We start from the raw sequence: 18,333 nt of genomic DNA, 5'->3' as shown, positions 1-18,333 counted from the left end.
GAACAGCAGAAAACAAGTTTGCCCACTCCTCAATGTGACATCCTTTCAAATACTTAAACATGGCTATCATGTCCCCTATCAACCTTCTCTTCTTCAAGCTGAACATATCCACTTCCCTAAGCCACTCCTCATATAGAAAGAGGATACAGATACAAAGTATTCTTTTTCTGATTCATCTATGCATTTCTGAAGATTTCAAGGTTTTAGTCATTGCTTTTCAAGGAATGAATGGCTAGAGCCATCACATTCGATAAAACACTCTTCATTTTCTATATTATTATCTGCAGGTTCAGGATCAACCCAAGGAAAGGCACAATACGAACAACTACCTTTTAAATCAATATAAAAGGGGCATCAACTTTTGAAAAAAAAAACTATCATTTGAGGAATTGTGAAATGCCTCCTAATGAGACAACAGAATACTCAAACAGAATTCAAAACAAGTTCCATGGGAAATGGGGAAAGAGCTGCAATCAAGAAATACCTTAGAACAGTGGTTCTCAACCTGTTAGTACCCAAGTGTTTTGGCCTACAACTCCCAGAAATCAGAGCCAGTTTACCAGCTGTTAAGATTTCTGAGAGTTGAAGGCCAAACATCTGGGGACACTGCCTTTAGAAGTAACTGCTATTTCAGACGCTTGTTGTTTGATGTGCTTTTAGGTCAACTCTATAGGAGATGCAGAAGGAGATGGATCACCTGAGTTTTTTTTTTAACCAAGAAAGGAATATCATTCAGATCAGACTTAAGTCAATTTACCAGTCAAAAGAATGATCTCACTGTAGGAATCACACTTTGGCACATGTAATTCCATCTAAATTTCAAATTGCCTCTCATTCATCTTTCCTCTTGGTTAATAATTTTCTTTATTCAAAGACAACAGCATTTTTCTTGAACCAAGTAGTGAGGGAGGGAACTGGTGCATGGAAGCAAAAGAGGGAGGTGCAGGAAATACAACCAGTGACCAAATCATAGTTTGATAGCTGCATGTAGATGAGACACAGGTCTCTCCGTTCTAGCCAAAGAACTGCAAAATGTATTTCCAACAAAAGCTAGCCAAAGCATGATACTCAACAATTTTTAAAGAACAAATACCCTACCTAAACCTTATTGTGATAATATTTATATACGGTTGGATTATTTATTGCAATACAGTAGAGTCTCACTTATCCAAGCTAAACGGGCTGGCAGAAGCTTGGATAAGCGAATATCTTGGATAATAAGGAGGGATTAAGGAAAAGCCTATTAAACATCAAATTAGGTTATGATTTTACAAATTAAGCACCAAAACTTCATGTTATACAACAAATTTGACAGAAAAAGTAGTTCAATACGTAGTAATGTTATGTTGTAATTACTTTATTTGCGAATTTAGCACCAAAATATCACGATATATTGAAAACATTGACTACAAAAATGGCTTTAATTATCCAGAGGCTTGGATAAGTGAGACTCTACTGTATTTGTATTGTGATATGCATGTGATTGCCAAACCAAATTTGGGGAGGGCGGGGAGGTGGAGGAGTGTTCTGAAGCAAAATATGCCTAGGCAAACAGATCTCTTGCTGGTCAACAACACCTCAGGATTTCACAAGCAGTCTCCAAACCTTGGCTTTCTTTTTTTAAATGAAAGTCTCCAGCATATATAACTTGATTCACATGTTTAAGATTTAAATGAACAATCCAGGTTTCCATTACTGTATCTCTTGTGGTAATTTTAGATAGTTTTGCAAAAAAAGAATATAAAAGCAAATCCTCCCTTGTACTATTCAACATCAGCATTAAAAAAGTTTTAAGAACACCATGAACATTTGATTCCACATATCAAACCCATCACTCACCCTGGTTTAATATTCACAACCATCCTGTTCTCTTGCAAAATAATTTAAACAGTTGATCACTGTGAAAAGGCTTACAGGCAGTGTCCTTGATCCCTGTCTAGGTGCATTTGTTGCCACTCTGTCCTCTCCCCTCTACAGGCATAGATGGGTGATGGACAAAATAGATTCTGTAGGTTTGTTCTTAAGTTGAATATGTATGAGGTTGGAACAGGTACATTCTTTAGTTTTAGATAGCATAGGGAAGGGTTAACAGCCCTGTAACTTTTTGTTTGCTGGCTGTGCCCGTTCCGAAGATTTCACCTCACTTTTTGTCCCTGTATAAATTGGATTTTGAAAATTTTGGCTTGCTGTGGAAGCAATAAAGCTTCAGTAGAAACACCTTTTTCCCATGATAACTCTTCCAGGAGTGAATTTCCCTTCCAAGGGGGAGATTTCCTCTCACTTCCTGTTGTCTTGCCCCCGTTTTGAACTATAAGTAAGACCACCTGTATTTACAAAAAAATATTTATAGAATATAAGTCTCCTCAGAATAGCCAAGGAAGATGAGAGGAGGAAAGAAAGAGCTGGTAGCTTTGGACTGGCTGAAACTGGCTGGGACAAGAACTAGGAATGTTAGCTGTGGTTGGAGACAGCAAAGAAAGCTGAAAGTTGGCAGCAACAGGCCGAGTCTGAAGGTGAGTTTACAAGACAAGATCACAATACTCATCTCCAGTACACAGACTTGGACACTGAAAGCAAGCTAGGGTCACATTCAAGCAAAACAAGAACTGCTGCCATCCAAGGGGGGGGGGGGGGGGGGAAAGCTTTCTAGAAAGTAAAATTCCACTGCATTTGGTGGGACTCGTTTTTAAGGAAACCTCTTTCAGGCCTGGCAGTAAAACTACAATCCGACATACTGCTCTAGGTGTAAATATTGGTAGGTATTGTTCTTTAATCCCACTTTTGCTAAACTGGAATCATGTCAGCATCATCCCATGAAGCCACAATTATCATCTCTAGCTTTATGTGCACTGATTGAGACATGGAGACCAAGCAAAATAAGCAGTTTTGCCCTGTATAACTGCAGTTCTGAAACAAAACTTTTGAGAAAACAAAAATCCCTCTTAATTCAGTCAAAGTAATGTTTAATGCAGTTTGACACCACTTAAACTGCCATAGCTCAAAGCTATGAAATCCTAGAAGTTGTAGTTTTGCAAGGTCTTCAACCTCCTCTGCCAAAGAGTGCTGGTGCCTCACTAAACTACAAACCCCATAACATTGAGCAATGGCAGCTAAAGTGGTCAAACTGCATTAATTCTACAGCGTGGATGCAGCCAAAGTAAATCTGTTTTGCATCTGGCCATAAGACAAGAATCAGACATACTTATCTGGGCGTAAAGGTTGACAGGAACAGAACGAGACTTAATCCAATGTAAACATACATCAAAAGGGTTGGGCTGCATAGTAGTACATTATTACAACATAATACCTAGGAGTTTAATTCAATAGGACTTGGTTCTAAATAGAAAAGGGTAATATCTAAGCTGGAAGAGAGCTGGTAAGTTTTGCTTTTATTTTTCTCCCTCAATGTCACTCTAGGTGCACCTATATTAGGCCTAGGTAAATTTGGGCCCTCCAGCCTACCAGCAGTTAGGAATTGGAAGAGTTGAAGTCCAAACATCTGGAGGGCCCAAGTTTGCCCAGGCCTGACCTATATAGTCAAATTAATGCTGTTTGCCATCACCTGAACTGCTGTGGCTCAAATGATATGAAATCCTGGGAGTTGTTGTTTTACAACTACTTCAGCCACCTCTGCCAAAGAGTGCTGGTGCCTCACAAAAGTATAAATCCCAGAATTCTAAAGCCTTAAACCATGGCAATTCAAGTGGTGGCAAATTGAATTCATTCTATAATGTAGATCAGAGTAAGAATTGTGGGAGCTGAAGTCCAAAACTGGAGGGCCCAATTTTGTCCGTGCCTGATAGATGCACCCTTCATTATTGGTAATCTCTTTGACAGAAAAGACCTGGTAAAACTACAACCCCAAGGATTTCATAACATTGAGTAATTCAAGTGGTGTCAAACTACATTAATCCAAAGTGTAGATACATCCTCTGACAGAAATAAAGACCAAGCAACGGCACCTCCCAGTGTAGACCCTTTCCTTCTTCCTGAGTAGAATCACAGAGTTGGAAGAGACCCCAAGGATCATCCAGCCCAACCTCTTCTGCCGAAGAAGAAGAAGAAGCAGAAGAAGAATAAAGCTCCCGTCCAAGAAAAAACATTATACATAGTATCAATCACATTTACAATCCAAACGGTAAAACCAAAGCAAACAGGTCAAAAGGACAAATCATAATATATAGAGAAACTAATCCCAACATTGGGTTGCTGTGAGTTTTCTGGGCTGTATGGCCATGTTCCAGAAGCATTCTCTCCTGACGTTTCACCCACATATATGGCAAGCATCCTCAGAGGTAATGAGGTATGTTGGAAATTAGGCAAGGGGGGGTTTATATATCTGTGGAATGTCCAGGGTAGGAGAAAGAACTTTGGCTCTTTCCTTATATCAATATTTCCTTATACCAAAAGGAACTATGGAAATTGGCAATAAATGATAAGTTGATAAGTTGACATGCAATTTAAAGGTTAAAAGAGGAATATGGGAAAAAATATTTTGATGAAGTTTGGGGAAAAATTAATGAAAAAGGATTTTAAAAGAAAGATGGAGAATTACCTCCACAAGAGGAAATGAAATTTTGGATAGAGGATATAAAAGGAAGTGGCTCAGGGGAAGGGGGGCACTAAGGTGACAGGAGTGAAAATCATAGCAGATATTAAAGGAAATTGTATGTCTACTATATTATAAATATATTGCAAATGTACTGATTTTTTCCTTTTTGTATAATAAAAGGTTGGCTTAAAAATAATAATCCCAATAAAACGTATCTATAATAATAATAATCACTTTATTTTTGTATCCCACCTTCATTTCCTCGAAGGGACTTGGGGAGGCATACATGGGGACAAACCCGATCAGATTAAAAACACAATGCAATAAAATTTATAAACATCATAACAATATAGAAACAACATAATTAAACAACCAATTATAGCTCACAACATCACCCATACAAGTATAAAACATTACCCACAATTAAAACATATAGTAGCACTAAAGCAGGCACGGGCAAGCTTGAGCCCTTCAGGTGTTTTGGACTTCATCTCCCACAATCCCTAACAGAATTGTGGGAGTTTAAGACCAAAACAACTGGAGGGCCCAAGTTTGCCCATGCCTGCACTAAAGCATAGTGGAATCTGCTCTTATTGGTAAAAGTAATAAAACCCAATTAAAATACAAGAAGGCACAATCAAAGCAATCCCGACAGATGGTCATCCTGCCTCGATTTAAGAACCTCCAGAAAAGGTATCACACTCCCAGGCAATTGAACACCTCTTACTATCAAGATATGATTGTTAATGTTTTAATATATTTTCCTGCCCGTTTGAATCCATTGCTCCTAGTCTCCAGAGCACAAGCTTGCTGAACAGCTGTGAGGAGACCTCCCTTCAGAAGCAAGAACCTTCTTCACCTTCACCACCCCATAGATCTCCATTGCCCGGGGAAGGGCGTGTTGCTTTGAAGGAAGGCGCCTTCCTCCACGCCCACGCCCCCCACAGCAACCCCTCCGAGGGCTCACCCTTGACTTTGCCGAAGGTGCCCACGCCCAGCGTGTCCCCCAAGATGTAGTGCCCGATCTTCACCCGCCCGTGCTCATGTTTCTGTTTATCCGCCGCCGCCATCTTGCGCCAAGAGCCCGCGCCTGCGCACTAGCGAGGCAGAGAGCGCGACTGACGAGACTGGGTTTCCCCTCCCTCCCAAAAGGGCAAAACCGCGACGGGAAAGGGGGCGGGGCCAAACGAGACTGACAGGGAGGAGGAGCAGCGGCGGCGGCTGCATACAACCATAAAAGGGCCCGCCCGCCTCGAAACCAAGGATGCTGCAATACAGCTAATATATGGCCCTGTTACACTCCACCGGTGGGGACTCCAACTCCCGCAAGCCCCAGCTCCCTCGGGCAATTGTTAGGAAATCTGGGAATGAAATTCCCAAACTCCTGGAGTTGAAATCCAAAAACACTATTATCATTGTATATTATATATTACATCTAATATTGCTGATGGTGTTGCAGTCTTATGGTATAGTACAATATAATAATATATCATACTAATATAGTGCTGTCCTAGTAATATAATATTATATATATACATATAATATTGATAATATCATAATGTAATACAATATAATATGATTATAATATTGTAATATAATACTTTTCACTTCGCCAGGTTCAGACCCCGGGAGCGGCCGCTGTTAGCTCCAGCTCTTGCCAACCTAGCAGTTTGAAAACATGCAAATGTGAGTAGATCAATAGATACCGCTCCGGCGGGAAGGTAACGGCGCTCCATGCAGTCATGCCGGCCACATGACCTTGGAGGTGTCTACGGACAACGCCGGCTCTTCGGCTTAGAAATGGAGATGAGCACCAACCCCCAGAGTCAGACATGACTGGACTTAACGTCAGCGTAAACCTTTACCTTTTTACCTTTAATATAATACTAATAAATTAAATATAATACTACTGACAATATGTAATAATATAAAATGATACACTGTTTTATTATTGTATATTTGTATATTTTAAGTTGTAATGTTTTTGATTTTTGAGCCTCTTTGAGTCTCCGTATGGAGAGATAACACGGGATATAAATAAATAAATTATACTACCTTAGTTGCCATGGCAACATTCTGTGGGATTCTGGGATTTGTAGTTTAGTGAGACACCAAAGCTCTGTGGCCTAAGAATACTGGTTTATCAAAATATTTTAGTATGTTGGGTTGCTGACCTGAAAGTTGCTGGTTCGAATCCAAGAAACTGCAAGTCACTTCTGGTGTGAGAGAATTGGCCGTGTGCAAGGACGTTGCCCAGGGGACACCCGGTTGTTTTTTTGCTTTTTACCATCTTTGTGGGAAGCTTCTCTCATGTCCCCGCATGGAGCTGTAGCTGATAGAGGGAGCTCATCCGTGCCCTTGCCAGGTTGGATTCGAACCTGGCAACCTTCAACTCAACAACCCAACCTTCATGTCATCAGTCCTGCCAGCACAAGGGTTTAACCCACTGTGCCATCGGGGGCTCCATGTTCAGCTACTAAGACTCCTAGATCCCTTTCACATGTACTGTTTTCAAGCCAGGCATGACCCATCCTATATCTGTGCATTTGAATTTTGTTGCCTAAGTATAGTACCATACATTTCTCCCTGGAATTGTAACCAGAAACACTAGCAGAGATATTTGGCATTTGACATCAGTGATCTAACCAGCAATTGTTTACCATTGTCCCAGTTTCTCATCATCCACTTCCTCACATTTTCAATCAAGCAATCAATCACAGATTCTGTCTGGGAGCCGCAACATGCAATGCTCCTCCCATGTGAGTCTGTTCAGGGACTGATCTCTCCAGTGATGGTATTGTTGCATTGTCCCAACATCCTGTGAAGTACACAGAAAATATCCTGGCACTTTAATGGGAAGTCAGGCCGCCTTCCGCCTTCCTCGTTACTCAGCATTTGACAGACACTTAATGTTATTATCCTTCCAGGCCTTCAGCTTTTAATTGCTTTAATCTTGTTTCAAAGCATGTTTTGTTCTTGCTGTGGTTCTGATGGACAGAAAAGCAATTTATGAATACTTGTAAAACTTTTTTTTTAATTTCAAGGCATATATTTATCCTTAAGTCAGGACTCCCATTACCCAGTATTGAAGCAAAGACCAGTTTTTGCATGTCTGGCCAGCAAAATCACATCAAAAACTAGAAAAGGAAGGAAGGGGAAGAGAGAAACCAAACTGCACATTTCACCAGAAAACTGTGTATTTTGCCTCCTTTCCATGTACAGTCATCCCTCCACATTTGCAGTTTGACTTTTATGAGTATCTCTAGAAATCTCATGTTCAGAACTTTCCAAACATTTCATGTTGGTGACACGCTTTTTAGACATGAATTTTGCGACACAGTAATTCACTTTTATTAGAATACAGGAGGTTAAACCAACCTCTTATAAGAGATACAATATATAAATTGTGATTTTTTAAATTGTGTCAGAAGTGACTTGAGAACATACTGCAAGTTGCTTCTGGTGGGAGAGAATTGGCCGTCTACAGAGACATTGCCCAGGGGACACCTGGATGTGTTAGCTGGAAGGCTTCTCTCATGTCCCTGAAAGCTAGAGCTGACAGGCGGGAGCTCACCTTCAGGTCAGCAATAATTGTAATAATGAAATGTATGGGGACACAACATATCTCATGAAAACCTTCCATTTATATATTTAAAATATATGATTTATTATTTCAGAGAGACTCAAGAGATTTATTGTTACATTTGTGTGAGGTACGTACACACTGCAACCGACATACTTAACATGTCATGACACACGAAGCTCTGCTCTAGATCCTCCAGTTCAATTCTATGATCAGCTTTCAGCAAAAGTTGACCATACAGTCTTGCTGGAGGATCCATACATTGCTTGAGAGGTTTTTTAAGATAAGAAAATATTTTCCTTCACGATTTCTCACTTTCAGATGCCCCTGTTCCCAACAAGTATGGAGGACTGACTGTATTCATGGTGCATCAGCGACAACACTAGGGTTCCATGCCATTACAGCACTATATTCCAGTTTAACTGCCATGCCAATATCCTATGGATTTTGGGATTTGTATCGCAGTGAGCTCAGAGACTTGAAAATGCCCCTCCATAAAATGCAAATCCAAAGGTTACATTTGATCCTATAGACTTTGCATTCAAAAAAAGACCTAAAAGGAAGTTTTGTGTATTCATCTCTAGCAAAAGGAGTGAACCCACATCTGAGCTACCTTTACTAGTGTTGTTTTTGAGCTGAGCTCTTTAACCCAGAGAACTGAATGTGCAAAGTCCCAGTTATGCTGGAACCACAAGCACTCAGTTTACATTTGCAGTGAACATTAACCACAAGAGCATTAAAAATAAAAAGACTGTTTTGCTTTAGTCTTGGAAATACCACTTGATGTTTTTTAGGCTAATGGTACAAGTTCCTGAGGACTTGTTTTAGAAATGTGGTTTTAATTTTGATATCTACTCCTTTGGGTGAGGTATGGCTAACTAAGCCTAAGTGACTAGTCTAATATCACAAAAGGCATTTCATATGATGACTGGAACCTCACAAACATCATGCAAGCTTTTACCATTTATGACTGTTAACCCTCCTCTGCAGCAATAAGCTCAAATCCAGCATATACTGCTCTTCTCCACCCACTATTTCAGAGATAGCACTAAAGGAAAACAAGCAATAAAGTATGACCTTAATTTTTGAGAAATACTAGAGGCACTTTGTCTAATCTATGAAATCAGTAGGATAATCTTGCCACATTACTAGGGTTATTACTGAATTCACATCTATTCTGACAGTTCATTTGGAGCTGGGTGAATCATGACCATCAAGACTATCTAGGAACACTTTCTCATACAATTATATACACAACTGGTTTTAGCTTGATTTGTATTTTAAAACCCCATAATGAGATTCCCTCAGGGTTGCCATAAACCAGAAACAGTTTGAAGGCACACAAGATGCCACTTTTGGGTTTAGAACTGGGAAAGGTAGGCTATTAAATAGGAATTTTACTGTTACACTGTTAATAGTGGGCTTGTTTAAATTAGGTATACTAATCTTGTTTAAACTTGAATTGATAAGGGGGGGGGAGAAGAAGAGAAGAGAACACAAATTCTATAACATTATTCCTTCTTCCATAGTAACTGGAGTATATCTTCAAACAGTAAGCAACATGTAGCTTATAACACTAGTGGCAATTCCAAACAGAATGGATGCTTTCTCAGAACGACTAAAATTGTATACCACAAACTACTACATTTAATTCTGCACGTCAAAAAAGCCAGTGCAACATTCTTTGGTGTTAATTGCAGGCACCATTGATTTTCTGCTCCAGCAGTTCCATCCGAGCATGAAATGAATTGACCACTTTCTAGGTTGATGCTACGGATCTATAAAAAGTCTGATCAGATAGCAAAGCAGCATTTGTAAAGGGACTGCCATTGTTCTCTCCAGATGCATATTGGATTTTCCATCCATAGTGCAAATTGGTCATAAAATGCATTTCCTCTCCCTTATATTTGCCTATCCATCTCTTTTCACTGAGGCAACCAGTATTTTGTGACATAAAGGGATAGATGCAATTTTAGAGTATCTTGCAAATCTATGAAAATTCAGGCTAGAATAAAGGAGTAACTCCCCCCCCCCACTCCTTTGCTCTTACATACTGCAGAGCTATCTCTTTGAAAACAAACTTTTAAATTGAACCCTGTTTTAAAATATGCTTCAACATTCATACTTGTTTCAGCATTCCTATACCCAATATGGCTTAGATATCTAGCGAATCAATATATACAGCAATATTCTTTAAACTGCTTAGCACATTCATATTGTACTATACTATTTCAAGTAGTTTAAAAAGCAGACTGCTACTTTGAATCTTTGAAACAACCATCTGTATTTTGCAGAGGCCTGAGTTATTTGCAACCCCTAAAGAAAACTACCCTAACTTTTCCTGATACATTTTACTTTGAGAGGGACTTATGATTCTGAAATGATGCAAGACCTATACAAAATCCAGTATTTACCTTAGATATAATTGCTACTTGTTTAACAGATGCAGAAAGATCTTGCATCCCTTTTTAATGTTTCAGCAGTGTATAAAAACAAATTATGTAGGAGTATAGAGCGAGTCAGTGATAGCAACTTTAACAGTACAAAGATACTCTACTCTTGCAATAAAAAATTTGAAATTTTAGTCGTTCATTCTACAAGATTGCAATATGACATGTATTGAGCACTGTCACTATTCTCCAGAGGATTTGTTTAATGCTAGAGCAGCATATCTCCACATGCAGATATTTGCATTACAATAAAGGGATATTGGATTGTATAGTATTTGTAAAAGCTCAATTTTTCCTATGAAGTATGAATTCTTTATACCACTGATCAGCTCCATTAATAAACTGAAGATGGAATCTCCTTTTATTAAGTAGAACTGAATTTGTTTTTAAAACATTGTGGCATTAATTTTGGTACATACCCGTGGAAGCAGGTTGAGAGCTGCAACCCAAGTGAGTTTAATGAATATAATATATAAAATGAATTATGAACACGACATAGAAAAATTAAAACTAGATTATGTTTCTTGATCAAATGATCACCACACACCTTCCATTTTAATTTAAGATGAAGTATATCCAAGTACAGAGACACAGAAAAGCTACGAAGTTTAAGAAATACATTTTCAGTATTTGAAAAAGAACTGTCATAGTGTTTCATGTTCTGCTCTTCATCAGGACGATCTGAACAATCAAACTTGGAATAAACTTTAAAAGATTGGACACTGACAAATACATGAAGACAACTATTTTCACGGTTGATACCATTTATTTCAAACAGACACTTGAGTCCTTAAGATGAGCTGGAAGCTGCAACAGCAGCTCTCTTGGGCTTTGGTGCTGTTCCTTCACGGAATCCATTCCTGTATATACAAAACAAAAAATGATAAGAACTTTCTGAATGTAACTGTTCCCTGTCTTTAATTACCGGGTGGCGGTGGGTGTAGGGTAGTCAGCTTATCTCAGTTACAATGTAAAATCACTAGAACTCATATGTTCAGACATTTTTTGTAATAAAGACATCATGGATAAGCTGACAAATGCCCATAAGCTTTCACTAGCCATGTGCCACAAGTTACAGTTTCATAATACACACTTGGCACTTTAAGGTGTGATTTTAAAAAAAAAAAACAACTTTCAAACCATAGCTATCTTTGCTACTTTAAAATGCAGCAAGGACTTCATTCTATGAGTAAACTTTCAAGCTATTTTCCAAAAGTGAAAAAGAACACCACATCAAAAAATAAAAATGAACCATGACATTGGCTTGTTACTAAAATAGCAAAAAGTAGAATTCAAACGTAGAGTTGTTTTTTTAACTCATTACTCCTAAAAACAATACCAAGGGTAGGAAGAGTAAATGGAAATGAAATTGATGGGGTCAACCGAAGCACTTGCCAATCATTACAAAATTCAAATGCTTTGAGGAAACAAGTAGAATTTTGTCCCACTTCTACAGCTAATGTGCATTCAGTTAATGACATATGGAAGCCAAAGACCAATATATGTCCATTTGTAATGACCAAACCCTCCATCACCACCCACAAATCACTGTTTTTGATTGATAGCTGCAGTTTTTTGATGTGATAACTTTTACCATTTCAAATACATAAAAGGTTTCAATATATTCTGTGGGGCAAAATGAGGTATTCTTTACTACGTTCATATTTGGCAACACAGGTATCGCATGTTAGATACTAAGTTTGTGGACAAGTTGAAGATTTACACCATGCCCTAATTCCAAAATAATGATAGGAAAGTGCAGTCTTGAGGCTAGCCTTCTAACCATCTAGATCTTTTCTGGCAAGAGAGCTTCCATGGACAGGAATCTACCTTTAGGATAAACTGCAGCGAGTACACACACACCTGCTGTTTATCCAAAATATCGTTTTTCAAGCCTCTGGTTGCCTCTGCCCCCATTTTTGACAGTCTGCATGGCTACTTAGGTATAAAACTGGGCCGGGGCCAGGTACAGTTGCTCATCATGTTTAAAATAATTGCAAGGTAGCTTTCTTTTTAACGTTACTAACTTCTCAATAATTAAAATGTGCATTCAATGACTGCTACCGAAATAAATAAGCTAGACGTATAATAAGCATATTCTTTTAAAGTCAGCAACAGTAAAAATATGCACATAGATACTATATTACAGAGTTTTGTAACATTCCAGTACACATTTTCTGTAACAATAAAATTTTATATTGTACCTGAATCTGCGGTAGACCTTTTTCAAATGCCTCATGCGGCCAGTGCCAGTAGTATTGCGCCTCTTGGCCTTAGCACTCCAGTTATCTGGTAAATAAAAGAACGAATTGAGTCATACATTACTCCAAAGGTAGTGATATGCAATCTGAATTTACATACTAAGTTTATATTTTGCCCTTCCTCAAAGGTGATTGGTATACCTAGTGTAGTTCCCTCTGCCTATTTACATCTTTGCAAAATAAAGGTGTTTAAAAAAAAAAAACTAACAGGTTAAATATAATGCCAGGAGCTACATAATCAAGTATGGAAGTGTCTCTGTGCATGCCTTCCATGTTACCTGTTAATTTCTAGCAATCCTATAAATTTCATAGGGTTTTCTTAGGCAGTGAGTATTCAAAGATGGTTTTGCCAATTGATTCCCCTGCAATATAATCTACAGTACCTGCTATCTATTCGCAGTTTCCTATGCAAGTACTAAGCAGGGCTGACCCTGCTTAATTTCTAACCATACTAGGGATGAAATGTTATTTAAAAAGTAGAGATGAAAGAAACATGCAGCTCCATTTAGACTGATCCATTACAAGTACCTTCCTGAATATCAATCCACATCAATAGATGCAGTCCTTCATGGCTTTGCCAGGACAACCCCAGAACTGTACACCTGCCACTATTTGGCTACAAAAGAAATTAGGCTCCTGGAAAACTTCAGGGACAAGATAGTCCAGATTATACAAACCCTCTTGTGCTATAACCCATCTTCTAAAAAGAGGATTATTAAAACTCGAAGATTTCCAGTCAATTCTGTGTTTGTTTCAGTGAGGAGGGAGGCTGAAAAGAAGTTACAGAAGCACACCTAACCCTCACCATATAATGCTGCTTCTCTTCATAAAGGTCAAGACAGGAAACATTAATAACATGAAGCATCTGGGATAAATACTATACTATATATATTCTAAACCACACGTCAATAAAGCCACACAAGTTTTATTCGCATAGTATATGTAAGCAATCTGAACACCATGATATTTCATCTGAAGGGAGTTTGTCCTATGCCATGAAAATAAACAGAGTATTATTGAAAGACATGTTACAGTTCTGCTTGCTGGGTTGCCTGTATGAAATCCTTAGTTACTTTGGGCAGATTTGTTATACAGAAGAGAGTATTAAACTGACCACGTAAATAGATTTTTTTCTTATTAAATTCAAGAAAACATTCAAAGTTCATTTATAGGCAGTCCCCAAATAATGAACAATATATGTTATGTAGGTTCGTTCTTAAGTTTTCCCATAATAACTCTTTCAGAAATGAATTTCCTTTCCTAGGAGTAGATTTTTCTGACTTCTTGTTGTCTCACCCTGTTCTTAACTCCGGATTGTATGTAAGTCGGATGCTTCTAACTTGGAACTGCTTCTATATCAATAGTATTGTCTTTCAAAGCAGCAAACTTATCATAGCACTAAGTACATTAAGCGTTAAGCTATTTTTCTATTTTCAGAAAGTTCTGCACTTACACTTTCTCTTGCGTTTAGCAGGATATCCACATTTCCCACAGGTGGACTTCTGGAGGTGGTAGGCCTTGGACCCACATCGACGGCACAAAGTGTGCGTCTTATTGCGACGCTTACCAAAGGATGATGTTCCTTTCGTCTGAAAATAAATTGGCAGATTGGTTTACGCAAATGCTTACATTAATTTTGAAAAGAAACAAAACATCACGAGAGGAAAAGCTCTCAAGTTGCTTCTTCCCACTGCTACTGTGGATTTAGCAAGTGACATATTAATCACTGCTAATTCAGGTCTCGCTCCTAACTGCAGGATGGAAGTAATACTCTGTAGTTTGCACCCTGCATTTATTCAAAATGCTATGGAATCCTGAGATTTGTAATTTGGGGAAGTACCAATCCTTTCATGGAAAAAGGCAAATGATCTTCTAAAACTACAACTCCAGTGATTTTACAACAGCAAGCCATGGTAGTGGAAGTGAAGGCAAACTGCACTAATTCTACAGTGTAGATGCACCCCCTCCCACTGCCAGAATAGGCTATAAAGGCCCAAAATATTGGGAAGATACCAGACAGCTAAAAAGTGTTAGAAATTTTATGTACATTCACACATTTGGATAAGCAAATATTGACGCCTCCTGTTATAGTAACATGAAACCACCCTGCAGTATCAAAGGCAAGGTCTATCTAGTCCAGAATCCTATTTCCCTATGGGAACAGTGATTTTGTGTTCTGAAACATGCTTGGATTGCATATTTTGAAATCATGGTTCAATGCTTAAGGACCATTCTGGAGGAGAAAAGGCAACATTTCAACAAAAAAATCTTTATTTCTATCCCGCCCCATCTCCCCGAAAGGACTCGGGGCGGCTCACAACAAGAGTAAAATACAATAAACAATATAAACAACGTAGATTACAAGCTAATAAAAAAAAACAAATAAACAAAATAAACAATTAAACAATAAACATCAAAAACATTAATTTGAATTGCTTGTAGTATCTATGGTGATTTCTGTTGTTGAAGAATCAGTGTTATGGTGAATTCCAAATTCCATTTTTGAATTAACAATTTTAACTCATGTATTCAAACAGTAATTGCTGCTGCTCACATTGTGGAAGCATACAGTTGCAAAAAGTCTCTGATCACACTGAGAGGATCATATACAATGTACCCCCCCAAATGTTTATATCCTTAAAACAGCTTATAATGCTAGTTTTTTATTGCATTTTGTTTGCCAAAAAGCAGATACACATTTTACAGGATTAAGGAATTTAATGCAGTAGATACTTGGAATTTGCGAGAGTTTGGCTCAAGGATCCCTGTGGATGCTCAAGTCACACTATATACAATGACATAGTTAAATGATGCCCCTTTTATAAAATGCCAAAATCAATGGGGTTGTTTAGAATTTTTTAAAAATCAAGCCATGGACTTAAGTATGGATGCCATGTATCAAGTTCACTACAGTTCATCTGCATTCAGAAAGGGGACTATATGGCAGCGTAGATGGAACCTAAATGCAGCTTGCAACGGTATGCTTCCACAATGTGAGGAGCAACAACTACTGTTTGAACACACAATGTAATATTGTTAATTTCAAAAATCAAATTGGGAGCTTTGGTTAAATCATTACCATTAACATTGATTCTTCAACAAAAACCCTCACACTTTGGAGGGCCAAAGTTTGCCCATGCCTGATGTAGACTCATCCAATGACATACAAAGCAGTTCATCTGCATTCTGAAACTGGATTATATGGCAAGTGTACATCCTACCTTAATTTTTGGTTTATAATTTTGCCACACTTTTCTACCACAACAGGTCTTCTATTTCCAAGGATTAAACCATCCACAGCCTGAGTATAATCAAAAAGTTCCATAATGTCAGGTGTTCTGATGATGTACAGCAGTGCAAGTCTTGTCAATTCCTACTGGCTGTTAGGAATTGTGGGTGTTAGAAGTCCAAAACACCTGGAAGGGTGAAGTTTGCCCATGCCTGGGCTACAGTGCCATGTCTCAAGTTCAATACACTTAATCTGCATTCAGAAAAGGGACTATATGGCAGCGTAGACAGAACCTAAATGCAGCTTGAAACTGTGTGCTTCCTACTGGCTGCTAGGTATTGTGGGTGTTGAACTTCAAAACACCTGGAGGGCCAAAGTTTGCCCATGCCTGGGCTACAGTGCCATGTCTCAAGTTCAATACACTTAATCTGCAATCAGAAAAAGGTACTATATGGCAGCGTAGATGAAGCACAAATGCAGCTTGCAACTGTATGCTTCCACATTGTGAACAGCAGCGACTATTGTTCGAATACACGAGTTAAAATTGTTAATTCAGAAATGGAATTTGGAATTCACCATAACATCGATTCTTCAACAACAAAAATCACCATAGATATTACAAGCAATTCACGGGAATCCATCTATCTATATTTAAACACACACACACATATACATAAAGTAGAGTCTCACTTATCCAACATAAACGGGCCGGCAGAACGTTGGATAAGCGAATGTTGGATAATAAGGAGGGATTAAGGAAAAGCCTATTAAACACCAATTACCCTGTTTCCCCTAAAATAAGACATCCGCAGAAAATAAGACCTAGTAGAGGTTTTGCTGAATTGCTAAATATAAGGCCTCCCCCGAAAGTAAGACCTAGCAAAGTTTTTGTTTGGAAGCATGCCCGCCAAACCGAACACCAGAAAATGCAAGATCGGTAAATGTACGTACCATAAAGCATTGTACATGGAAATATTGGTAGTAACAAGAAATTCTTGATAGGATTCACAGTTTGTCTGGTTATGCTGGTTTATGATGACAACTACTGTACAGTATATAATAAATATTCATTTTTTTGTTCAACAATTAATGTGAATTCTTCTTCATGGAATAATAAGACATCCCCTGAAAATAAGACCTAGCGCATCTTTGGGAGCAAAAATTAATATAAGACACTGTCTTATTTTCGGGGAAACACGGTAGGTTATGATTTTACAAATTAAGCATCAAAATATCATGTTATACAACAAATTTGACTGAAAAAGTAGTTCAATACGCAGTAATTACTGTATTAACAAATTTAGCACCAAAATATCACGATGTATTGAAAACATTGACTACAAAAATGTGTTGGATAATCCAGAACGTTAAATAAGCGAGTGTTGGATAAGTGAGACTCTACTGTATTTCTATTATATAGGGCACCCATCCAAATGACTTCACATTTAAGGCCGCCTAGGCCCGTTTAGACTTCGTTCCCAACAAGAGAGGCCCCTTCCCCATGCCTAAGAGGCCTATAGAAAATTAATGATTGGGGAAGGGGCCTCTCAAATGGGCCTGGAATCGAGGGCTCCAAAGGCAGCTCACAGACGCAAAGACACGCAGCGTGGCAAATAAAGTCTTCCCCCTTTGCTAGGGGCTGTGGGCAAGGCCCTGCTCAATCGCTCCCGGCATGAAGGCCTCGGAACGCGGAGGATGGCAACGGATCCCTCGTCTCCCAACTTCCAAACTCACCATCTTCCTTCAGCCGCTTCAACGAAAGAGAGCGAGCTCCGCCCCGCACTTCCGCAAGAGCCTCGCCGCACTTCCGGCGAAGAGAGCGCAACACCCAAATGATTCCGTTGCTGAGGAAGAGGCATACAACAGAGAGTAAGAGGCGGGGTTCGCGTAGTGACGTCATGCCGTTCGGAAGAGATCAGCGCGAGTCATTACCCTCAGCTACGATACGTGTTTTTTTGGACTTCAACTCCCAGAAGCCTTAGCTGCCTTGAACAATGATGAGAGGTTCTGGGAGTTGAAGTCCCCAAACCCTAGGATCAGGAAACATTGTGTGCGCCTATGCCAGGCATGGGCAAACTTGGGCCCTCCAGGTGTTTTGGACTTCATCTCCCACAATTCCTAACAGCCGGTAGGCTGTTAGGAATTGTGGGAGTTGAAGTCCAAAACACCTGGAGGGCCCAAGTTTGCCCATGCCTGGCCTATGCAGTTTGACACCACTTTAACCTCAATGGCTGGATGCTATGGAATCATGGGATTTA

At 39.0% G+C, this 18,333-nt stretch overlaps 2 protein-coding genes, 1 long non-coding RNA gene and 1 other non-coding gene across 4 annotated transcripts in view; 1 reads left to right on the top strand and 3 right to left on the bottom strand.

The window, feature by feature from the left end:
• The window catches only part of prkaa1 (protein kinase AMP-activated catalytic subunit alpha 1), a 36,087-nt gene extending 30,409 nt beyond the window's left edge, over window positions 1-5,678 (bottom strand). The window contains exon 1 of the mRNA XM_008102844.3: window positions 5,520-5,678. Within this exon, the coding sequence (XP_008101051.1) occupies window positions 5,520-5,622 (103 nt within the window). The 5' untranslated portion in view covers window positions 5,623-5,678. The remainder of the gene's footprint in view (window positions 1-5,519) is intronic.
• A 67-nt stretch (window positions 5,679-5,745) lies between these two features.
• On the top strand, window positions 5,746-6,606 carry LOC134296758 (uncharacterized). The gene is made up of 2 exons (XR_010003609.1): window positions 5,746-6,018; window positions 6,169-6,606. It is a non-coding gene; the product is annotated as an uncharacterized LOC134296758 (long non-coding RNA).
• Window positions 6,607-11,331: 4,725 nt separating this feature from the next.
• Window positions 11,332-17,967, bottom strand: rpl37 (ribosomal protein L37). The gene is made up of 4 exons (XM_003216201.4): window positions 17,810-17,967; window positions 14,300-14,435; window positions 12,790-12,874; window positions 11,332-11,445 (listed from the first exon to the last, which is right to left on the bottom strand). Exons 1-4 carry the CDS (start codon window positions 17,810-17,812, stop codon window positions 11,376-11,378), a joined length of 294 nt encoding a protein of 97 aa, XP_003216249.1. The 5' UTR covers window positions 17,813-17,967; the 3' UTR covers window positions 11,332-11,375.
• On the bottom strand, window positions 11,537-11,617 carry LOC134297273 (small nucleolar RNA SNORD72). Its single transcript, XR_010004001.1, has one exon. It is a non-coding gene; the product is annotated as a small nucleolar RNA SNORD72 (small nucleolar RNA).
• Window positions 17,968-18,333: the final 366 nt, after the last annotated feature.

Source organism: Anolis carolinensis, chromosome 2, assembly GCF_035594765.1.
Source record: "Anolis carolinensis isolate JA03-04 chromosome 2, rAnoCar3.1.pri, whole genome shotgun sequence".
NCBI lineage: Eukaryota > Metazoa > Chordata > Lepidosauria > Squamata > Dactyloidae > Anolis > Anolis carolinensis.
The sequence above is the reverse complement of the archived record's forward strand: the minus strand, read 5'-3'. Positions and strand labels throughout refer to the sequence as shown.

Coding starts and splice junctions, on each gene's coding strand:
- rpl37 (XM_003216201.4), bottom strand. Junction 12,875..14,299: donor TGCTAAACGCAAGAGAAAGT/GTAAGTGCAGAA, acceptor TTTATTTACCAG/ATAACTGGAGTGCTAAGGCC. Junction 11,446..12,789: donor AAGGTCTACCGCAGATTCAG/GTACAATATAAA, acceptor TTGTATATACAG/GAATGGATTCCGTGAAGGAA.